This window comes from Littorina saxatilis, linkage group LG12 (assembly GCF_037325665.1).
Source record: "Littorina saxatilis isolate snail1 linkage group LG12, US_GU_Lsax_2.0, whole genome shotgun sequence".
Taxonomy (NCBI): Eukaryota; Metazoa; Mollusca; class Gastropoda; order Littorinimorpha; family Littorinidae; genus Littorina; species Littorina saxatilis.
Window position 1 is genome coordinate 3,529,940 of NC_090256.1, and position 25,191 is coordinate 3,555,130.

Genomic DNA, 25,191 nt, shown 5'->3' on the forward strand with positions numbered 1-25,191 from the left:
GTTCTTGTAAATACGGGTATTGATGAAAATTATTTTGATAAAACTGTTACAGATATTCAGGCAAATAAGATCCTGATTAAAATAATCCACATAGGTAAGTGCATTTTCTCACAAAGAGAAAAAATCGTCAATTCGATCAGTCGCTTAAAAAAATCCGAGTGTATACAGGATCGATGAGTCTGTGTACACTCCGACAATGAAAAGCTCTGTTACAAATCTGTAGCCAATGAAATGCCCCACTGACAAGAATTAAACAGTGCTAATGTAAGACTGACTTTTCTTTAACTGTTTGTTACAAAATACGGTTTCTGGCGCCTATGCATTTACCGCACTTACTGTTTGAGAACATCAGGACCGGAGACCAAACGAGACTCTAATTCACAAGAGCACCAAAACAACACGTCGCATAATTTTCAGTACTAAAACATCGTCAAATAATTGTGATTTCATCGATTTATCCAGATATAAATTATGGATCCTGGTGTCAGCATGTATCTGTTTTATTCTCTGATGTACGGATTCTTCTGTCTGTGTTTTATTGCCCCACCAACAGAGTTTGTGTCGGCTGGGCTCACTATTCAAAACATGTTTTCGAGCTTCTTGGGAAGTGAGGAAATGACTTTCGTTGAATATCACATCAGGAAGACCACAGCTACTGCGTTCATACATTCCCTTTTGCCTTTAGGTAAGCACTTAGGAGTGTTGGCTGGCCTATTCATTTTGGAACACATATATAATTATTAATATTATCTTTTTCTGCAATTTGTCTCTCTATTATGTTTCTTTAGTGAACTCATAGTCATAGACCCAGGGTTTAGCCTGGGAGAAAAGGGCAATGGGACGTTTGTCCCCCTCAACCAAATTCCGATGGGACATAGTCGAAGGCAAGAAGCGCCAAAGAGGCTTGTACGCGTTTTGACCAAAGATGCAAAATGGTGCAATATAATTATGGTGCCATCAGAGAATTACTCAATTAGCCGCTATATCGTGTTATCTCTGTTTGTGTGTGTGTGTGTGTAATCTGATGTAAAGTGTACATTTGGTGGCGCAGTGGTACGTTATCTCAATGCGCCCTTTGACGCACTAAAGGGAATTGTGATAGGACATTTTCAGATTTAATGCGCCAATCACGCAGGGCGCACTAGTAAATGAAACCCTGTAGACCTATATTAGAAATATAGGTCCCTGGTGAACTAAACTGCTAATATAGTGCTATCTGATACTGTGCTGAAAGTGAAACTGGAAGGTTGAGATCATTTGATCCATCACAACGTGAAGGTTAATACCAATTACAGGGGTGCATGTGACCATGCAAGTGGAAGCCAGAATTCCAGCTTTTTGACAGGTGTCGTACCCATGCATGCATGCGGTCTGAAGCAATTTTAGGAGTGCAGGAACATTAGTATATATAATATACATGTACTTTCTAAAATTCTAGGAGATCTTTGGATCCAACATGCACCCATGCAATTAATTTACCATTATGACAAAAAGTTAATTATTGTGATAATTATTCCATTTCACGTAAATGTATAGTTTTGATTGTTAAAAAGACAAGCCAATCTTGTTGCTATCAACTATAGTATAAGTCCCAGCCAGTGTGACACTGATAGTGATACCAATGATTAACTAGGTAATGTGCTTGTAGCTCTGGTGTGATATTGCCATATATATATATCCTGTGTTTCAGGTTACTACCTAGGCTTAGGTCTGTTTGCTCCTGAGCTGTCCCTTTTTGCACTGTGGGAGCTGAACATGGCGCTTCAATTGCTGCTGAGCTTGTGTATCTTACCCCCATTGTCTTTGGGACTGATGGTACTGTACTGGCATCAGGACACATGGGACAGGCATCCCATTGCTACCCAGCTTGCAGAACTCAGCAATGGAGGGTCTTGGCGAGCTGTTGCTTCTTCCATCAACACAGAGTTTCGTCGTATTGATAAGTTTGCCTCAGGTTAATGTGGATGTGTGTGTTTTTGTGTGTGTGTGCTTGCATGTGTGTGACTGTGTGAGAGAAAGAAAGAGAGTGTGTGTGTGTGTGTTTGTGTGACATGTCTAAAGCTCTTCTTTCTGTCTGACAGACAGTGCCTCTAGTTTTTGTATCAAGTATCATTATTGTGGCTCTTGTCATTTGACCTACATTGTAGCTGTGTGTGTGAGTGAGACATTACAATTAAATATAGTGGATCAGATAGAGCTGTCTGTTGTGATATTGTGATCATCGTAATGTGTGACTGTCTTTCTTTTTTTACATCTGTTTATCTTTTAGGGCATTAGGCATGGTAAAACTTTGTTCTTAAAAATCACATTTCAATAGTTACAGAAATAAAATGCAAGCACAATTCATTTAATAAGACTATGAGTATACAAATACAACATTGCATGAGGTGTACGTAAAGTCCCAAAAAGGAAAGGTTATTTTTAAGAAGGCTTGTCTTTACACTGATGTGTATTAATGAATATTGTGCTTTTAATGAGGTTAGTTGCAAATGAATAAGATTATTTTATGGGGTTTTTTGCATTCAATTTCAGGTGCCCATGGACGCAGACTGTATGTGACAGATTCATGGATTCTAAAGACAACGACATATTATCTCTATGTCGCTCATCAGAATGACATCAATCTTGTTTTGGAAGAAGCTGAAGAACACCCGTTGTCGTACGAGAACCCCACAGCAGCCCAGTTCCTCAACATTTCTATACGCAGAGTCGAACCACATTTGAAAGACTTTCAAATAAGGTGAATATTTTTGTTGATTGTTCAGCATACCCGCTCTTAAAACTCGCTTGGCCACTTTTTGCAGAGAAGGCGACCCGCATCCAAATGAGAAGATTTTGTGTAAGACCATATTCAAACCCCTCGCCATATAACAGCTGCAGTTTGTCTTCAGAGGATAATAACATGAATGACGGGCGCAGTGGCGTGGTGGTAAGACGTCGGCCTCCTAAATGGGAGGTCGTGAGTTCAAATCCCGGTCGCTGCCGCCTGGTGGGTTATGAGTGGAGATTTTTTCGATCTCCCAGGTCAACTTATGTGCAGACCTGCTAGTGACTTAACCCCTTTCGTGTGTACACGCAAGCACAAGACCAAGTGCGCACCAAAAAGATCCTGTAATCCATGTCGGAGTTCAGTGGGTTATGAAAACACGAAAATACCCAGCATGCCTACTCAACGAAAGCGGAGTGAGCTGACTATGTCTCAGAGTATAGTGTGGGGAACCCAAATGGGCAAACGAGCTCACAGGTAACCAGAAAAATTCTGGAACGCTGAAGAAGAAGAATGATGTGGATTAGGTATCTGACTGGGTGATGTGTGTTTATCTGTTTATCTACCTGTTCATCCATCTGTCTTTGCTATTTATATTGTTATGTCTGCTTATTCGGCAACCATCTTTTTCTTATTTTGTAGGTTAAATGCCCTTGAGTACAGTGATCTCAGAGGGAAGCTGCAAGCTCAGGTTCAGAATGCTCGCCACATTGTGGTACGCCAGTCTCTAAGTGACCAGTTCCTGGAAGCCTTCTCTTCAACAGTCTCAGAGAATCCAGGGTTTAGACCATCTCCCCATCTGGTGAATATTTCTCAAATATATAGTTATATACTGTTATGTAAGAAATCATATCTTTTGTTTTTCCTCTGTTGGAAGATTTGTTATTTGCTAATTATTTTGTGTAAAAAAAACAGAGCGAATCCTAATAGCCTATTTATGTTTTGCATAAAGACGGCTAAATAGATTGACGGTTGGTGAGACACACAATGTGAAAACAAACTTACCATGAGAAAGACAACATAGCTGTCAAGTTTTAACCTTTGAAGGCTTTTCCTGATCTATTCCGCTTCTTTATTGTATTACAGACAAGGTGTTACATACAATGCAATATTACTACAGCTCAAGGGTGTGGAGATCTTATTTAACACCGTTGGTCAGCGCCCAGAACAACATTCCAATGATAAACTTGATCTGTTATAGGAGCTGGAACAATGCATCGGCTGTATGCAGAAGGAATCTGACGTCAAACTACAGAAAAATTGCAGAGAGGGAAACCCCCCTGAAGCAGGAGAGCCGGCCGGGGGTCCCCCTTGTGTCCAGTGTTTTTGTCGGCCCATGTGGTGCTTGGAGTGCATGGGGAAATGGTTCGCATCTCGGCAGGACCAGCAACGTCCAGAGACGTGGCTCAGTGGCAAGGCCCCGTGCCCTACCTGTCGGTCTGTGTTCTGCATGCTGGATGTAGTGAAGATTTTGAAGGAACAGTGATGGAGGTTCTGTGTGTGTGTCTGTCTGTGTTCTGCATGCTGGATGTGGTGAAGATTTTGAAGGAACAGTGATGGAGGTTCTGTGTGTGTGTCTGTCTGTGTCTATATGCTGGATGTAGTGAAGATTTTGAAGGAACAGTGATGGAGGTTCTGTGTGTGTGTCTGTCTGTGTCTATATGCTGGATGTAGTGAAGATTTTGAAGGAACAGTGATGGAGGTTCTGTGTGTGTGTGTGTGTCTATATGTATGGCTGTGTCTATATGTATGGCTGTGTCTATATGTATGGCTGTGTCTATATGTATGGCTGTGTCTATATGTATGGCTGTGTCTATATGTATGGCTGTGTCTATATGTATGGCTGTGTCTATATGTATGGCTGTGTCTATATGTATGGCTGTGTCTATATGTATGGCTGTGTCTATATGTATGGCTGTGTGTGTGTGTCTGTGTCTATATGTATGGCTGTGTCTATATGTATGGCTGTGTCTATATGTATGTCTGTGTCTATATGTATGTCTGTGTCTATATGTATGGCTGTGTCTATATGTATGGCTGTGTCTATATGTATGGCTGTGTCTATATGTATGGCTGTGTCTATATGTATGGCTGTGTCTATATGTATGGCTGTGTCTATATGTATGTCTGTGTCTATATGTATGGCTGTGTCTATATGTATGGCTGTGTCTATATGTATGTCTGTGTCTATATGTATGGCTGTGTCTATATGTATGTCTGTGTCTATATGTATGTCTGTGTCTATATGTATGGCTGTGTCTATATGTATGGCTGTGTCTATATGTATGGCTGTGTCTATATGTATGGCTGTGTCTATATGTATGGCTGTGTCTATATGTATGGCTGTGTCTATATGTATGGCTGTGTCTATATGTATGTCTGTGTCTATATGTATGGCTGTGTCTATATGTATGGCTGTGTCTATATGTATGGCTGTGTCTATATGTATGGCTGTGTCTATATGTATGGCTGTGTCTATATGTATGGCTGTGTCTATATGTATGGCTGTGTCTATATGTATGTCTGTGTCTATATGTATGGCTGTGTCTATATGTATGGCTGTGTCTATATGTATGGCTGTGTCTATATGTATGGCTGTGTCTATATGTATGGCTGTGTCTATATGTATGGCTGTGTCTATATGTATGGCTGTGTCTATATGTATGGCTGTGTCTATATGTATGGCTGTGTCTATATGTATGGCTGTGTCTATATGTATGGCTGTGTCTATATGTATGGCTGTGTCTATATGTATGGCTGTGTCTATATGTATGGCTGTGTCTATATGTATGGCTGTGTCTATATGTATGGCTGTGTCTATATGTATGGCTGTGTCTATATGTATGGCTGTGTCTATATGTATGGCTGTGTCTATATGTATGGCTGTGTCTATATGTATGGCTGTGTCTATATGTATGGCTGTGTCTATATGTATGGCTGTGTCTATATGTATGGCTGTGTCTATATGTATGGCTGTGTCTATATGTATGGCTGTGTCTATATGTATGGCTGTGTCTATATGTATGGCTGTGTCTATATGTATGGCTGTGTCTATATGTATGGCTGTGTCTATATGTATGGCTGTGTCTATATGTATGGCTGTGTCTATATGTATGGCTGTGTCTATATGTATGGCTGTGTCTATATGTATGGCTGTGTCTATATGTATGGCTGTGTCTATATGTATGGCTGTGTCTATATGTATGGCTGTGTCTATATGTATGGCTGTGTCTATATGTATGGCTGTGTCTATATGTATGGCTGTGTCTATATGTATGGCTGTGTCTATATGTATGGCTGTGTCTATATGTATGGCTGTGTCTATATGTATGGCTGTGTCTATATGTATGGCTGTGTCTATATGTATGGCTGTGTCTATATGTATGGCTGTGTCTATATGTATGGCTGTGTCTATATGTATGGCTGTGTCTATATGTATGGCTGTGTCTATATGTATGGCTGTGTCTATATGTATGGCTGTGTCTATATGTATGGCTGTGTCTATATGTATGGCTGTGTCTATATGTATGGCTGTGTCTATATGTATGGCTGTGTCTATATGTATGGCTGTGTCTATATGTATGGCTGTGTCTATATGTATGGCTGTGTCTATATGTATGGCTGTGTCTATATGTATGGCTGTGTCTATATGTATGGCTGTGTCTATATGTATGGCTGTGTCTATATGTATGGCTGTGTCTATATGTATGGCTGTGTCTATATGTATGGCTGTGTCTATATGTATGGCTGTGTCTATATGTATGGCTGTGTCTATATGTATGGCTGTGTCTATATGTATGGCTGTGTCTATATGTATGGCTGTGTCTATATGTATGGCTGTGTCTATATGTATGGCTGTGTCTATATGTATGGCTGTGTCTATATGTATGGCTGTGTCTATATGTATGGCTGTGTCTATATGTATGGCTGTGTCTATATGTATGGCTGTGTCTATATGTATGGCTGTGTCTATATGTATGGCTGTGTCTATATGTATGGCTGTGTCTATATGTATGGCTGTGTCTATATGTATGGCTGTGTCTATATGTATGGCTGTGTCTATATGTATGGCTGTGTCTATATGTATGGCTGTGTCTATATGTATGGCTGTGTCTATATGTATGGCTGTGTCTATATGTATGGCTGTGTCTATATGTATGGCTGTGTCTATATGTATGGCTGTGTCTATATGTATGGCTGTGTCTATATGTATGGCTGTGTCTATATGTATGGCTGTGTCTATATGTATGGCTGTGTCTATATGTATGGCTGTGTCTATATGTATGGCTGTGTCTATATGTATGGCTGTGTCTATATGTATGGCTGTGTCTATATGTATGGCTGTGTCTATATGTATGGCTGTGTCTATATGTATGGCTGTGTCTATATGTATGGCTGTGTCTATATGTATGGCTGTGTCTATATGTATGGCTGTGTCTATATGTATGTCTGTGTCTATATGTATGGCTGTGTCTATATGTATGGCTGTGTCTATATGTATGGCTGTGTCTATATGTATGGCTGTGTCTATATGTATGGCTGTGTCTATATGTATGGCTGTGTCTATATGTATGGCTGTGTCTATATGTATGGCTGTGTCTATATGTATGTCTGTGTCTATATGTATGGCTGTGTCTATATGTATGGCTGTGTCTATATGTATGGCTGTGTCTATATGTATGGCTGTGTCTATATGTATGGCTGTGTCTATATGTATGGCTGTGTCTATATGTATGGCTGTGTCTATATGTATGGCTGTGTCTATATGTATGGCTGTGTCTATATGTATGGCTGTGTCTATATGTATGGCTGTGTCTATATGTATGGCTGTGTCTATATGTATGGCTGTGTCTATATGTATGGCTGTGTCTATATGTATGGCTGTGTCTATATGTATGGCTGTGTCTATATGTATGGCTGTGTCTATATGTATGGCTGTGTCTATATGTATGGCTGTGTCTATATGTATGGCTGTGTCTATATGTATGGCTGTGTCTATATGTATGGCTGTGTCTATATGTATGGCTGTGTCTATATGTATGGCTGTGTCTATATGTATGGCTGTGTCTATATGTATGGCTGTGTCTATATGTATGGCTGTGTCTATATGTATGGCTGTGTCTATATGTATGGCTGTGTCTATATGTATGGCTGTGTCTATATGTATGGCTGTGTCTATATGTATGGCTGTGTCTATATGTATGGCTGTGTCTATATGTATGGCTGTGTCTATATGTATGTCTGTGTCTATATGTATGGCTGTGTCTATATGTATGGCTGTGTCTATATGTATGTCTGTGTCTATATGTATGGCTGTGTCTATATGTATGGCTGTGTCTATATGTATGGCTGTGTCTATATGTATGGCTGTGTCTATATGTATGGCTGTGTCTATATGTATGGCTGTGCTTATATTTGCTTGTGTCTGTCTATTTTAAGTTGCAATCTTGAATGAGATTTTGAGTGTTATGGAAGCGTGTGCAACAGAGTGAAAATGAAAATGAATGGGTATGGAAAATGAGGAGTCCATTGCAAAGACAGGGCCAGTCTGAATGTGAAGGAAAGAGAGCTGCATGCCCTTTTAAGATCTCTATGAAAATGTGTGTCCATATTGAAACAAGGAAAGTTAGGCTAGGGCACAGGGTATGCCTGCATTTTTTTAATGAGGTACATTTCATTATTTAATTTTTTTCTGGCCCAAAGATGTTTTTGTTATACTTTATCAGCTTTTATGTACTGTACTTGCTTTGTTCATAAAAATGAAAAAAAGTCAATTATTTTCAAGAGACAAATAAAACGTAGTAAAGAAGATTTTGTTTGTTTGCAGTTTTAGTGTGAATATAATCAAGCACATTCTTTTGTTGACTGCATACATTTCCTCACAAAATTTGTATTATGCTTTGTCTTCATTTTACTTTTACTTTTCTTCTTCATTCAACTCATTTTTTTGTTTTTCTTTTCTTACAAGAAAGAGGCAATACAGAAAAAGAGATCACCACCCATCATGTCACCATCGCATTCAAACTCGCATGCCACAGACAAGGCAAATACTCACTCGCGCGCACACACACACACACACATGGAAGCAGGCAATTAATTATCCTAGAAGGCTTTAAATTGGGTGTGGGGCAATTTTTGTAGGGGTGCAATTGTCCTGGGGGGAAATTAGCCTAGAAAAACACACACACATTAAAAGGTTTTTCTGTTCTGTTTTACAACACGCTGTTATTAATGTTCATGTTGGACTGGGTGGCCGAGTGGTAACGCACTTGCGCTCGGAATCGATAGGTTGCGTGTTCGGCCCTGGGTCGGGCCGCTATTTTCTCCCCCCTTTCCTAACCTAGATGGTGGGTTCAAGTGCTAGTCTTTCGGATGAGACGAAAAACCGAGGTCCCTTCGTGTACACTATATTGGGGTGTGCACGTTAAAGATCCCACGATTGACAAAAGGGTCTTTCCTGGCAAAATTGTATAGGTATAGATAAAAATGTCCATCAAATACCCGTGTGACTTGGAATAAAGGCCGCGAAAGGAGAACATTCGCCTAACAGGCTTGAGGTTTGCTGGTCGATGTGAATGCGTGATATATTGTGTAAAAAATTCCATCTCACACGGCATAAAAGCGCTTTGAACTTCGGATAAGGCGCTATATAAATAAAGAGAATTATTATTATTATATTCATACAGCAGCTATCCTGAATGAAAATGCCAGAGACCACTCGAGTTACATTTTCTTGTGAGAGGTTGGGATGCCAGTGTCTAGTGCAAAGACCAAATAGATCGAATACTTATAGTTTTGTGTTGTTTTTGCAAAATTCCCTTTTAGCAGAGAAAGCATTCCGGTAAATTGACAATTTTGATTCAAGGGAAGTAATTGTGTAAACTTCCGGTTTCATTAGCCACATGTGTAGATCATCTATCCGAAGGCTCGCTAGTGTCTGCTTCTTTTGTAAGAGCTAAATCACGCACCACAAACAACACAACATGGCGAAAACAAAGAAGAACAGAAAGAACATGGCAGATAAAGTACGGACCTCGAAATCGGCGAAAGAAAAGAGGTTGAATCCGTTTGAACTACGGATCAACAAACAGAAACACGATGTGTTGGGAAGGACTCAAAATATTCGAGGACAAGTTGGCAACCCAGGACAATCAAGAACCAAAGCCAACAAAAAGGTTTGACTCATTGCATGGATATATTTGTAGGTATGGGGCTTGATCCGAGAAACAAGATCGTGTGTCTGTCTCAATGTCTGTAAAGGACATGTCAGACGAGGCTTGTGCCTAGTATTAAATTAGACATAGTAGTATTAGTAACTAGTATTACTATTAATCTCTGTCCTTATGCATTACAGATCTGCTTGACTGTCTGTATGTTAAGTGCCAATAATTATTATGAGCGTGATTTTTGTTTTTTGTTTGTTTTAAACACAGTTGTGGGAGCATGAATTGATTCCGTTAACATTTGGAGTTTTGTTTATTCATGGAACGTTTGTTTTATAAACTATGTTCATCTGCAATGTGTGACTGTTTTGATTCATTGATTGCACATGAACTGTAGAGATATGGGCCTACATCTAGATTTGGAACAAAATATAGTTGAAAATGAAAATTTGTTTTGCAGCGTACCAAGACGTTACTGGTGGAGTTGAAACAAGCCAAAAAGAGCAATGTGTTCAAAGACCAGCGACTGGGAGAAAAGATCTCAAGTCTTTCTCAAGAAGAAAAAGCCATGCAGAGATTTGCCTTGGAAAGAAAGGTAGCATGCTGTGATAGCTCTTCTGTGTTTTTTGTGTGACATGTGTGGTTGTATTTTTTTTATGGCGAATATGTTTTTTCCTTTTGTTAGCATCGTTTGCAAACTAATCAGTGATGTGTGCATGTGCAGCACATGCTTGTTAAAACAATCTTTGTTTAAAACAGCTAGTACCATGAGTAATAGATCTAGTTATGCTGTGCTGCCTCTTTGAGTTTATGAATGCTGTTGAAGAGTCAAATTCAAAAGACACACATTTTATGAAGGTTGTAAGCTGGGTTGTCTTACAAAGTATTCATATTGCTCTATTTACTAATTAGTCATCCTGAAAACTTGATTTGGATGATACTCTGCATTTGGGAGTGACTTTTATTTGTTAAGAGTAAAGGTATACAGCAGTCCCTGCAATGTACGGCCACCGGCGTGAGCGGACACCTGACATGTACGGACACATTTGCTCGGCACGGAGTGTTTTCCTTCTATATTTGCCCCCCCTTAAACGGACACCTGCAAAACGTGGACGCGGACACTCATTTTCGGTCCCAACAGCAGGTCATACCTCCAATGTACGGACAGACCATCATCAAATTTTCACCACAACAAAATCGATAACAGAGCAGTCCGGCTCTTGGTACAAAGATCACAGCCGCAATGGCGTGATGACAGTCACTGATAACTTGAGTGCACGTGTACCCATCAGGAGGGGGTAGTTTTGGTCAGGAGAGGAGTACATGCGAAGATGCAGGAGTGGAGTACATGCTAAGATGCCAACATGAAACTGCACTGTGCTCTTTATTCTTGTCTGTTGGACGTAAACAACAGAAACCACAGTTGATGAAGGTCCTGAGCGAAAAGGAGTGAAAAACCGGCCACAGTTCTCAACATCGTGTGTCTGTGTGTAACCTCTTTCATTGACAAGATACTCTTGTTTCTCCTCAGCCTTGACCAGTGAGTCGGTTGCCTAATCTGTGAACCCTTCAGTTGTCTTGCTTTGTCAAAAGTTACGACACAGTCAACTGGTTTTGCTCTGAGTGAACAGTGCAGCTGGCCTCTCTGGCCACAGCCCCAAACAGTACATGGCTGGAGGGAGTGAGAGAGAGGGAGGGAGGGGGGTGGAGGGGTAGCTGGCTAAACTCTGTGGGGTGTCCGGTGTCACTGCATGTCAGCAGGAAGAGCATTGGAGAGAAATAGAGAGGTGTACTCTTCCACACAATTTCCAAGCATCAGTTGTCACGGCTTGGGGTAGGCATTAGTGAGGGAGAGTGGGAGCTGTGTTATGTACAGTGTATTTCGACTGAAGAGTGAAAAGTCACTGCCATGCCACATGATCGGCATGCAGTCAATAAAGCCAGACAAGAAGAAAATAAATTACATGATTATGACATGCAGCTCTATCTGCTGCTATTTATTCAAACTGGTTTTCAAGCTTATTCTTGCAAAGCATCTGCACACACTCCTCTGTGCTGTGTTTGTGTGGCCGCTTTCGTATGTCAGTGCAGACGGGCGCTGTGGCGGGGTGGTAAGACGTCGGCCTCTTAATCGGAAGGTCGAGGGTTCGAATCCCGGCCGCTGTCGCCTGGTGGGTTAAGTGTGGAGATTTTTCCGATCTCCCAGGTCAACTTATGTGCAGATCTGCTAGTGGCTTATCCCCCTTCGTGTGTACACGCAAGCACAAGACCAAGTGCGCACGGAAAAGATCCTGTAATCCATGTCAGAGTTCGGTGGGTTATAGAAACACGAAAATACCCAGCATGCTTCCTCCGAAAGCGGCGTATGGCTGCCTAAATGGCGGGGTAAAAACGGTCATACACGTAAAATTCCACTCGTGCAAAAACACGAGTGTACGTGGGAGTCTAAGTCCATGAACGAAGAAGAAGAAGAGGAAGAAGTATGTCAGTGCATGGTGAGTGTGTTCACTGCCTTGAGGATTTATTTTATCTCTTCTTTTCAACACTTTTCATACAAATCATTTTTACAGAACGTTTAAAGAAGTATTAGGAGTTTATTGTTATTGTTTAGTAGCCACAAGAAGTGATTGGCATAGACTCAATCCTGTTGTTTGTGTGTCTCTGTGTGAGTGTATGGGGGAGGGGGTGGTGTGGTCACCCCTCCCGTGACCGGACACCTGCAATGTACGGACAGTTTTGCTATGGCCCAAGGGTGTCCGTTCATGAGAGGGACTGCTGTATATATATATATATCCCATGACCTCCCTTCTTTGTCTCTGTTACTTCAGTATGGGTATATATGTTGTATTTTTATAGCTCAATAAATACATCATGGACTCCAAAAAATATATGATAGTGCAGATTCCGATTTGGGCAAAGGACTACTTTCCTCCCGACCTTTGACCTCGCGCCGAACAATGTGACACATTTGTATGAAGTTCTAAAATCGTATTGCACGGCTCAGAAAACCATATCAGTTGCACGCAAAAATGAACCTCAGAACTGATCTGATGTATGAGATGCAATAAGCAAAAGTTTCTTTCATTATGAAAGCAATGCAGGTCGAAAAAAACGAACATTCAACTTACAAGATAACCAGATGCTAGCGAACCAAAACAAAAACACGAGTACCCTCCCCTTGCATCGTTAGCAGACGACTTTTGAGAATCTGTCGGTAGTGTGTTTTGGTGTGCGCCTTCAGCTATCAAACATCGGCTGTTTCACGTGTTTTGCGAGCAAGTCTACTCTTTTGCCTGGCTCTGCAGTAAGTCCACATATTTTTCCGTAATCCAGTCATATTCCTTCAAAATGCAATCAATCGGCGGTGACAGACGTGTCGGTCGCGTTTTCCTCACACCATACCAGTTTAAGTTCATCCATGCAAACACACTCGCAAAACAGTTTATCACGTAGATACATTTCAAATAGGGAGCAAATGGTTAAATCTAAACCTACATATTTGTTCCCTAAAATTTGCTTCTCTGTCAATAAGCCTAATTACACACGTTCGAGAAAAACAACGTGGAATCGATTCTGAATCGAGTAAGCCAAATGGGTCCCAAACCCGTTTCGCCCGTTCTGCCGACCTGAAACGCAAAACAAAAGAATTGTGCGCTTCAACTAAATTAATTTCTATTCGACTTCATTACTTTCTTGCAACTTATGAACCTTTACTTAAAGTGTAACTAAACAGACATTTTGAAGTGTCAGCTTTACTGAATTGCTTTATGTTTTGTCCAAGTATAGACCTGTAGAAGCAATACTGGACGATTTTTCCAACGTTTACTGTGTTTTCTGATTTACTACGATTTTTTAAAAGTGTTGAACCCATTTCAGATTTACCTGCTTATCTGTTCTTGATTTGATACTTCCAAAGAACAAGTGGTACTTTGAGTTCCGGTTTTATGTTTTAACCAATCAGAATTTGGTTCCTAAATAAAATCGTCTGCTGCCTGTCCCAGCAGAGTCGGCAACAAGCACTGCTTGCCACATGTGTGATGTTACCAACAGACGCTGGAATAAATTGGGCAAGGTAGCAATGTAAATGAATTGGATCTAACTAATGTGCTTGTACTGCATCTCTGGCCTTTGAATTCACTTCAAATGTACTGGCTCAGCGTGAGAGGCAACATCCTGTCGAAGTCGTAAGCACGAGGCTGACTGGGAGATTATTATTCGAAGAGCATGCTGAAACGGATTGTAAGTACAATATTTTACATGTTCTCGACATTTCTGTTGATCTTTCCTTAACTTTAATTGTTTCCTTGATTTAAAACCCTAGGGCTTGTATTTTTAGTTGTGATACTAAGCACGTATCTTTACCACAGTATCTGATCACTTCACACTTGAATTTTGGAATGATGAAGTGGAATTATTTCTGGATCTAATTTATTCCTTGTTCCCCCCCTCTCGATTCCTTTTTTCGCCACATATGTATTGTCGTGTAAGGGGGTAGATGCGTGTACTGGCTGATTTTTTTATTTTTTTACTTCGGTCAGATACAGATGATTGGAAAAAAAACTTGTCAAGGATTTCAGAATTTAATAGATCTGTTCGAAGTTTTTACGGGATGGGTCCTGTTACAATACAGACTGAATGTGCGCAAGATGAACTTTTGATTAAACATACACACACAAATGAATCTCTTGATTTTGTTATACGGCGAATGTCCAGTTTCCACCACCACGTCTTTGGTATGGTTTTATACTGTTTGATTGAATAGACTGACGTGCATTCTCTCGCAAATGTGCGCGCGTGTGTGTTTGTCTGTGCCTCAGACTTATTAATCAAAGATGATGTTGCACATTGCAGATCTATGCGACAGGAGCAGGTGGACAAGGCAGCTACATTTGTCTGAGCGAAGATCCAACGGTAAGCTCTTTTAGCCGAAGACAGCGAGCCTGGGTGCATGCATGCAAGCTTCTATCATGTTCGTGTGAGTGCTGCAGGGCTATTAGACGACTTTTCATTATTCTTGATTTGGAGATCCATGCAGGGTATTAGAAAGTGCAGAATATACACGTTTGAACAAATACGATGTGTGTTTGCTCTGAAAAAAAGAAAAAACGCAACAAACAAACATTGTATTTGTTTAAAGTATCACAAATATTTATTACCTGTATCTGCATGTTTTGATAATGATGAAGGGTAAATTACTTTGACGTGTGCTTTTTTTTTTAACCACACTGATAACGAATGATAGAAACACAGACACACTTAATAACATATCCACAAAAATTGTAACAATAAATGTAAGCTGAACAATGCCTGCAACACATTTCAGGCCTCAGAAGGAAGTAATTATGAGATTCAGACAGAGAGAGAAAGCCCAACAAGAAACCAGTTGTGACATTTTTTATTTCATTATGTAATATTAAAAACACGACAACAACGTATTTCCTGTACTTAGTTTCGTGCAATTATGGATTGCAAAGTATGTCTAATTGAGTGGCATAAAGAGGCACAGTTGCATGAAAAACCAACTCGGATCTTGACTAGGATCAGGATTTTACATGGACACAACCTAGAATTTAACATCCTGGGGGGAGGGGGGTACTGCGCCTTTCACATCAAGATGTAAAGATCTATTTTAAATAATACTTATTAGAAGGGAACAAAATCAAACAAACTACAACAATCGTTCGGAGGGGAGAGAATTACCTCTTCCGAAGAAATTACCTCCCTTGCTTTTCTTGTCGTGACTTATGTAGAGTAAAGTGAATAGAAAGTGAATCAGTCAGTAACAAAAAAAACCACAACATTTCTTAAGATCAATGAGGAGTCTTGAAGTATTTGTCAATGTTAATCTTGTATGCATAACAAACAATATATTACGGATTGATAATTAAAGAAAATCGTCTCTTCTACAGGGTTGACCCCCCTAAAAAGGACACCCACAACCATGCAAATTACTTCTGCATCTGTTGAACCAATTATTTTATATATGGTATTCATTAACTTCAGTTTATGTTCTGCCTTTCCAGTAAGTGGCAATTTTGTAAATTGAATGGTCTGACTTTTGTGCAATTTTAATTTTTTTCTCCAAATTCGGGGGTCGACTAAACAGAACGAGTTTTGACATTGAGCGGTAGCCATTTTTACCTAATTTAAACCCTTCAGGCTTTTACCTTTTTGATTATTTTGAATGTCTGAGTATGTAAAAACATCCCCTTCAACCCCCAGGCTATCGATGACCTGAAGAAAGCATGCAGTTACAGCTAGGTTCAGGGCAATCCTCAGACACGAAAGCGTTGGTGTCATTGGTGATGCAAAAGTTAGATAATTTAACCTACAAATTTGCCACTTTGTGAACTGCACATGCATAAAATCAAGTTTAAGTATGCTGAATATGAAGTTATCCAGTCAATTGGTGTAGAAGTTATAGCATTTCTGTCAGTTAACAGTATTTAAAATCTCTAAAGTAAAATCTGACATATTCGAAAGTTTTGCATAAACACCCAGACAATTTTTACGATATTCTCCTAAGCTTCTCCACTTCTCAGCCCTGTCTTGGAAATGAATTCGAATAAGGCAGTCAAAATAAATTAGTTTGGAGCACCCATCAATCAGAATAAGCATTAACTTTTGACACAGGAAATATCTTCTACCGAAAGCTCTCCTGGTTTTATTCTACATTTTTCCTGCATAATGGTAACAAATTTAATGATAAATCTAAACAATGAAGTGACTGTGGTAAGATGAACAAAGTTAAAAAACAAAGGATTACTGTAAATGGTTTACGAATCGAAATCTAAACAAGTTTTAATGATAAGTAAAATGATAAAAAAAACAAAAAAACAAGAAGGGCAAAGCCCATACGACTCACATGCTTGACCTTGACACGACCTTGACCTTCAGAGTCAAGGTCAAATAACTAAACCTAGCAATGACATCATACACTAAGAACGGCTTTACACATTTTTCCTACCAAAATACATGTGACCTTGACCCAAGGTCAAGGTCATCCAAGGTCATGCAACACAAAGCTGTTAATTCAAGACATAGGAAGTACAATGGTGCTTATTGGCTCTTTCTACCATGAGATATGGTCACTTTTAGTGGTTCACTACCTTATTTTGGTCACATTTCATAAGGGTCAAAGTGACCTTGACCTTGATCATATGTGACCAAATGTGTCTCATGATGAAAGCATAACATGTGCCCCACATAATTTTTAAGTTTGAAACAGTTATCTTCCATAGTTCAGGGTCAAGGTCACTTCAAAATATGTATACAATCCAACTTTGAAGAGCTCCTGTGACCTTGACCTTGAAGCAAGGTAAACCAAACTGGTATCAAAAGATGGGGCTTACTTTGCCCTATATATCATATATAGGTGAGGTATTGAATCTCAAAAACTTCAGAGAAAATGGGAAAAATGTAAAAAATAGCTGTTTTTTTAGGCAACATTTATGGCCCCTGCGACCTTGACCTTGAAGCAAGGTCAAGATGCTATGTATGTTTTTTGGGGCCTTGTCATCATACACCATCTTGCCAAATTTGGTACTGATAGACTGAATAGTGTCCAAGAAATATCCAACGTTAAAGTTTTCCGGACGGACGGACGGACAGACGGACGACTCGGGTGAGTACATAGACTCACTTTTGCTTCGCATGTGAGTCAATAAAAAAAAGCTAACGTCCTCGCATTTGTCCAGAATTATTCCATGTTTAACATGGGAACAGAGGGATAATTGGTCTAAAGAATTTTTAAAAAGGAGGGTCAGGGTAACCCTAACCCTCTTTGGACTATCTGTATGCAATGCTCGCTATAGGTGACAGACTTTTGTGGAAGCCATGGAAGAATGCATCGCTGTTGTGCTGGTTCAGCTTGAGGTCCTGTCCTAGCGAATATCCTGCACACACAAAAACACGACTTTTTAAGCCACTTATGTTGCATTCCGTGACATAGCTTTGTTAAAACCGTGTGCCTGATAATAATGACAGATTTTGTTGATATACATTTATTTTAAGACACCCCATATAATATTGTTTGACAATCTCTTTCAACATAGTTTACGAATCACCAATGTGTATACAAACGCAAATAACCCACAGGTCAATAAATTACTTTCCTGAGAGAGAGAGAGAGAGAGAGAGAGAGAGAGAGAGAGAGAGAGAGAGAGAGAGAGAGAGAGAGAGAGAGAGAGAGAGAGAGAGAGAGAGAGAGAGAGAGAGAGAGAGAGAGAGAGAGAGAGAGAGAGAGAGAGAGAGAGAGAGAGAGAGAGAGAGAGAGAGAGAGAGAGAGAGAGAGAGAGAGAGAGAGAGAGAGAGAGAGAGAGAGAGAGAGAGAGAGAGATTAAAACTAGAAAATGTGTGCTATATAAAACAAGGATAATCATTGTCAAATCTTTGCTTGTACCTGCATGGTGTTTACTGCGCTATAATATACACAACCTGTTTTATTTCATTTATTTATTTTTTTATTTTTTAAAAATTTTTTTGGGGGGGGGGGGATGTTTTGTGATGAGGGTTTTTTCAAAGCCTTTACTGCTTTAGTCATTGAATCCACCCGACTTCGATTTATTGTTCAGTGATGGGTAATTGTGTGACCAACTATGTAAGTTAGTGAATGTTCTGGCTTCATACAATGACATTGCATTAATTTTATAAGTGTATGTGTGTGTGTTTCAGGCAAAAGCTGATATTACAGTCCTAGTTGTATGCAGTACCTCTGCTTCTTCGTTCAGGAATCAAAGTATACAATCTAAACCGATTATTTTGTTCAATAATGTTCAGCTTACCATCCCGAAGAAGGCAGTAACGTGCCGAGATATTGATTATAGATATTAACGTACCTAACCTGGTTACTGGTGTGTTTTCTTTTTATTTCAATAATGTAAATGTGTGACAACTTGCAGGGTACTTGATGTTCAGAGCAATTTTTCTGGCAAAAGACCTTTTATGGATCAAAGAAAACTTTTGTCATGGTGCACAAGTCAATCAATTTGGTTGATAAATAATTTGTGCTGCTTTTCCCCTGGTTCCAAAACGTAGTATGTATTACCACATGTCCTTACCTGTCATTGGCATCACATGATTCTCTGCAAGCAGTCGTTTGTGGAAATACGTCATTTAACACTTGCACTTATAGTAGGGTTGATGGGGTCTATGTCGACCAAAAGAGTGGGATTCTCTGTAGGTCGAGTTCCTGTAGGTGGATTCCCTGTATACCTAAGACTTTAAAATTGGCAATCTAGTATACAGGGAATCCCACAGGGTGCAGTTTTTCAATAAAACTTGCAAACCATACTCGAATTTCTAAGAAATATCAAAAAAAGATCGAAAAACATCACGTAACTTTCATTGATATTAGCAAAACGCTGTGGTATTCCCTGTATACAAGATTGCCAATTTTAAAGTCTTAGGTATACAGAGAATCCACCTACAGGAACTCGACCTACAGTGAATCCCATTCTTTTGGTCGACATAGACCCCATCAGCTATAGTAGGTGGCTGTGGAACGGTAGACATGCAACGACAACGAACAACAAAAGACAAAGTGTGGAGTACACTCATTTTTCTTAACATACGCTAAGTTTCTTTGAGAATGCTCCAAGTGAAAATCAGGGGTTCCTAGGCCTGATATCACAATTAAACAGCTTCTTCTCAGAATCAGGAGGGAAAAAACGAGATGTCGTGACAAGAACAGACAGCAGCAGCAGCAACAACAACATTGCTAAATCGTCGCTTTAACAAAATTTCATGTTTAGTATCGCAGACAAAGCACGGCTACTGATCCGACCAAAGCCACACTTCATGCACGATGGGCACATTGTTATGGCCAGCTTGTTAACGTGAGCATTGTGTATGTTTTACATAGAATTGAATGTGTTTGTCGTTGTGTCTGTCATCTATCCTAGTCGTTTGATTTAGAATAAAGCAAACTTATTACAATGACGATTTTCTTCGGTTTTTGATGAAGGATTGGCATCAAGACTTTTCCTATTTTCCAACTCTGCCACCATACACTGGCCGTTCAGGTCTGCATGTCGACCACATGGTGTGTGATCAGATTTTTCGGACATGTTCACAATGCTTACATGACCACCAAATGGAAAATCAGTTGGTATTTGTTATGTTTTTGTGTAAGCACAATCTTCATACAAGTAAACAGAAACAGTTTTGTTGCAAACAGAGCCTTCATAAGAAAAAATGCTTCTAAGTCAAAATACATACCCCCTTTTTCGTATTGCGTAAAATATACCCATAAATTCTGGACATCATTGTTTAATTTTTTTTCACAACAATGAAACCAAACTTTGGCATATGTTTTAGCAATATATTCACAATAAAACCTATGAGTTTGAAGGCTGCATCTTGTTTTGTTTATTTTTGAGAATTGTTTTGCAAACCCATGCAAATGGCCAGTTTCTGGGGAGAGACTGGGGAGATAATGGCCAGTATAGAAAGAGTTAATAAGTAAACTAATGTCAGAAGTAGGTATTTACCTTGTTTGCCTTCGTGTTCTTGATAGGCCGCTGCAGCATTTGTATCACTTCCCTTGACATTCAAAACGCCAATGTATTTCTGAAAGGAAAATAAAGATATTGACCGAAACATCACACAAGTGGTATATCATGCTAGGTTTTGTTTACAGTGCCTGATCTTCGACCACATCTGATTGTAATTTAAATAAAGAAAAACTGTATCCATTTATTACTTCTCTATTTGTGTGTGTTTGTGTGTGTGCAGGGGCGGATCACATCATTTTTAAGGGGGAGTTTCCAAATTTCTTTTAGGGACAATTTGACGACGCGAAGCGTTTAGTTGAAGACGCGGAGCGTTCAACCTCCTTGGCGGGGGGGGGGGGTCCGACAAATGTTGATAAAAACAAGGAAAATGGATCAATCTGAGCCAAGAAACATCCCCTAATAGTAATACTCCTTCCAAAAAAGTAAATATATTAAGAATAAAAATTTGAATCACAACAAGGACAAGTGATCGATCTGGCGCAACCTGAGCAAACTAATTAGCCAACTTCTTTCCAAAATCGTCACTTAGAATACAAAGGCCGGCTCCTAAGTGGTCCGGAAACCCCGGAACCCTCCGGATCCGCCCAGTGTGTGTGTGTGTGTGTGACCGATGACCTTCTCTAAATTCTAATCGTTGCGTTTGCATGGTAATAAAGTTTTAATACTGGATATGCCCATGAAAAAATATCATTTCTTGTTCATGTCATTGTGTGTGTGTGGCCAGGACCGTGACTTCTGCTTGCCTCGACGTCTTCAGAAAAGACACAAAATGCCAGCAGGCGTATGTTCTTGGAGCACTCAGTATGTCGTCATCTGCAAACAAATAAATACAAATTATTCAATTGTGTAAATAAAGAACAATCATTTTAATATTACAACAAAAAATTCACATAACTGTAGTCTTCACCAGAGACATCCACTACACTATCTTTAAATAAAACTGCCGTAAAAAATTGAAATACTATACAACTTACCCCCACTCAGATCTATTTGGGATTATTCAAGTTTTCAACCATGAAACGATGCCGGTTTGGACAGATCTGCTAGTTTGCCGCTGAAACTGAAATCAAAGGCGATCTTCAGAACTATTTCTAATCTTGTATTTGTGATTAATATAAAATACAGATCTTCCCAATAGAAGCTGATGTGTATACACATGACCAGGACAAGGTATTTTGTTACAGGGCATTTACGCAGACGTCGCAGTTCAAATATCGTTTTAGATCTGATTTTGTACAGCAGCCTGTGTGATTCAGAATCGTCTGCCCTTTGTCGGTTTAACATTTTATGGACGATTCCTATGAGACTGCTCAATCATAACTGATGACAAATTCAGAAACAGATGATGGTTTCAAGTAGGCTACAGTAATGATTCGTTAAAAATGTCAAGCCTCTCGTCGATCATTCACACTCAAAGAACCCAAGCCAAATCTGCTCTGGTTCCGAGCAGCTTTTTCCAACTGAGACCCTAATTGTTACGCATCTGCCGCGAAAAGATAGACCACAAACAAGCGGCACTGTACCATGCTTTCGTTTATGTTGCTAAACAGATTAAATGTGCATTGTAAATGTGCTTACAGCAAAGAAATGCATCCTTACTTACCACAAAAATACTGGTACCACATTCATCGCACTTGTGTCTTCTTACCAAAACCTATCGATATGTTTGTTTACGATATATTGGTAATTACTAACCGTTAACTATTTTTCAAAAATCTGAAATGACTTTTAAGAATCAAAGAAAGATTCGCTAAAACGGTTGACTTCAGAAAATAAGCAATATTTTTCTGAACCATGAAATAAAAATCGAAAACTCCGTTTGATCTTTTATTTTGGTAGATTGATGACAACAGCCGGAACTGAAAGTACCAGAACCAAAAATTAAGGGCATTAATCAGGTAAACTAAGAAGATTGTCGTTCCTGGCGCGCACTTCACATGTCCGTCAAACAGTGTCCGAGTGAGAGAATTTTTTTTTTTTTTCGCAGTTCGACAGTATATGAGGCCCTTCTTCATATCAAAGTGTAAAGGTTGCTGAACGATGTTTTTCCTTTTTGCTTGTTTAGTTACACTTTAAAGCTTTTAAATGGTCTGAAAGTAGTGTTACCGCGTACTTATCGATGCACTCATTCGTTTTATTTTTTCAGCGACGGTCACTTAGTTTAAGGTTGCAAAAGGGCTAAGTCTCGCTGGCAACAGTTTTACCCTGCACAGATCGCAACAGTGCCGCTAGTAGTCTACACTTTGTGTTTGATGGTAGAATGGGATATACAGATTACAACACTCGTGGTTTTTTATATGGCTTGTATTTCAGTCAAGACCCAGCGGGAATATCAATCGAGAGCCACTCGCCAGAGGCTCGTGTCTCCCGATGATATTCATCCGCTGGGTCTTGACTGAAATACAAGCCATATAAAAAACCACTCGTGTTGTAACCTATACATATATTGTATCTCAATTAAGCTAATAAATACCCCTGAGGAAGGCGCTTATGCCGATATATTGGGATAAACAGAGCTCGTTTGTTGTTTTCTTTGCCTTCTCATCTCTACGTATATATAAATATGTTTTTACACCCCCGGTATAGGGGTGTGTATAGGTTTCGGTCGATGTGTTTGTTTGTTTGTTTGTGTGTTTGTGTTCGCATATAGATCTCAAGAATGAACGGACCGATCGTCGCCAAACTTGGTGAACAGGTTCTATACATTCCTGAGACGGTCCTTACAAAAATTGGGACCAGTCAAACACACGGTTAGGGAGTTATTGGTGGATTAAGATTCTACAAGGACTTATAGAGAAAAATATTCATGGTCAAAGGGAAATAACCTTCTCAGTTGGTGGCAGTGAGAATGGTTATTTCCCTTTGACCAACGGGGGTGTTTTTCCTACCTCGAAGGAATTTCTTGTTGTTTTTAGATTCAGCACCAGCATAAGGGCAGGCAAGCGGAGGATGGAGAGGAAGAACAGCTAACCCATTACGGACAGTCATTAGCAGAAATTGAGAAGTTTGATGACATTGAGGCCGACAGTGATTCCGATGAAGATGGTAGACTAGGTGGTAAGTTAACTTGTAATTGGTTGGTAAGTTAACGTGCAAATTGCATCTGTTGCTGAGTTGTGCACATGAATGAACTTATCATCATGCTATCTCCCGATTTACCCCCGTGGAATTAATGACGTTACGTAATGAAAGAAGAGTGAACATTTGAAATTGATTCAGTGTGATGATGAACACATCACACAGGGTTATTTTGGGTGGTGCCTATCATCTTTGTTCTGTAATTTTAAGTAACATTTTTTATAACTGCTTTTTGGCAATCAGCATTGCTTTCCTGGGGAGGCGAGGGTATGGGGGGGTTGGGCGCATTTGGTATCTTTTTCAGTGTGATGATGAACACATCACACAGGGTTATTTTGGGTGGTGCCTATCATCTTTGTTCTGTAATTTTAAATAACATTTTTTATAACTGCTTTTTGGCAATCAGCATTGCTTTCCTGGGGAGGCGAGGGTATGGGTTGGTTGGGCGCATTTGGTATCTTTTCTCTACTTTTGTTGTTGTTTTTAAAACAGGTCAGGTTGCAGAAGAACATTTTGGCGGGTTCCTCACACGCAAACCAGAATCAGAAAAGTCCAACTGGAAGGAAAGGATGGCAGAACTGATCTCTCAGACAAGAAAAAAGAAGGTGTGATTGTAGGAATCTCCATCTACTTACAGTTCAGAGGTCTAGGATGGAGTAAGAGTTAGATTTATCTCTTTTATTTGGATGAGATTTAGTTTATGTTAGTATGGACCATTATTTAAGTCTTCTTTTTCTGTTAAGGTTTTTTCGCACTTCTTTCGTCATGCATTTTTTTAATGTGTAAATGGATGCGTAGTGTTTTCATGATGTCGTTTCAAATGAAATTGTATGTGCTTACCTAGACTAATGTACCCACGAACTCTGTTTTCACTGCTTGCTCAATTCTTGCAGTATTTAAGCAGTGGATGGAGGGGTTATGGTGTGGCGTAGCGGGGCTAGTACGTAGGCTTTCATGAGTGTGTAGCACTTATCTGTATGGTCATTGCTGGTTGGAACTTTTGACAGGGGCGTTTCTAGTTTGATGTCATTTGTTTTTGTTTGTCTTTCCCAGTACGAGCGACAGTCTGAGAAGGACAGCGTCTTTAAACTGACAGAAGAGTTGGATGCACAGTTCAAGGAACTTAACCATCTACTGGTGTCCAAGGTGGGTGAGAGAGAGAGAACACTACATTGGGTGTGCACGTTAAAGATCCCACGATTGACAAAAGGGTCTTTCCTGGCAAAATTGCTTGGGCACAGTTAATAATTGTCTACCTATACCCGTGTGACTTGGAATAATAGGCCGTGAAAGGTAAATATGCGCCGAAATGGCTGCAATCTACTGGCCGTATAAAATTTCATCTCACACGGCATCACTGCAGAGCGCCTAGAACTGTACCCACGGAATATGCGCGATATAAGACTCATTCATTGATTGATTGATTGATTGAGAACAAACAAAGTCAAAGTGCTGAAATACAAATCATAGAAAAAATTTATTTAGTGCGGTGGCTGGAGCCAGTCGCATTAATGTTGAAATCTTTGATCCTCTTACCCATTATGAGCTGGTACTAAAATGAAAAATCTGATTTGAAATACAATAATTTATTAATTAAGAAGACTGTAGCAAGAAAGGTAAGCTTATGGAATGTTTGGTTATAGACAAAAGGAAACAGTCACTTGTGATT

At 39.7% G+C, this 25,191-nt stretch overlaps 2 protein-coding genes across 2 annotated transcripts in view; both read left to right on the forward strand.

Annotated features, from left to right (window-relative positions):
* Nucleotides 1–381: 381 nt before the first annotated feature.
* Nucleotides 382–5,433, forward strand: LOC138981076 (E3 ubiquitin-protein ligase TM129-like). The gene is made up of 5 exons (XM_070353903.1): nucleotides 382–685; nucleotides 1,691–1,954; nucleotides 2,533–2,740; nucleotides 3,410–3,569; nucleotides 3,969–5,433. Exons 1-5 carry the CDS (start codon nucleotides 472–474, stop codon nucleotides 4,251–4,253), a joined length of 1,131 nt encoding a protein of 376 aa, XP_070210004.1. The 5' UTR covers nucleotides 382–471; the 3' UTR covers nucleotides 4,254–5,433.
* Nucleotides 5,434–9,655: 4,222 nt separating this feature from the next.
* Nucleotides 9,656–25,191, forward strand: part of LOC138981077 (nucleolar protein 14-like) — a 41,014-nt gene continuing 25,478 nt past the window's right edge. Inside the window, exons 1-5 of the mRNA XM_070353904.1 lie at nucleotides 9,656–9,942; nucleotides 10,391–10,525; nucleotides 23,360–23,501; nucleotides 24,015–24,127; nucleotides 24,576–24,668. Coding sequence (XP_070210005.1) covers nucleotides 9,751–9,942; nucleotides 10,391–10,525; nucleotides 23,360–23,501; nucleotides 24,015–24,127; nucleotides 24,576–24,668 — 675 coding nt within the window. The 5' untranslated portion in view covers nucleotides 9,656–9,750. The remainder of the gene's footprint in view (nucleotides 9,943–10,390; nucleotides 10,526–23,359; nucleotides 23,502–24,014; nucleotides 24,128–24,575; nucleotides 24,669–25,191) is intronic.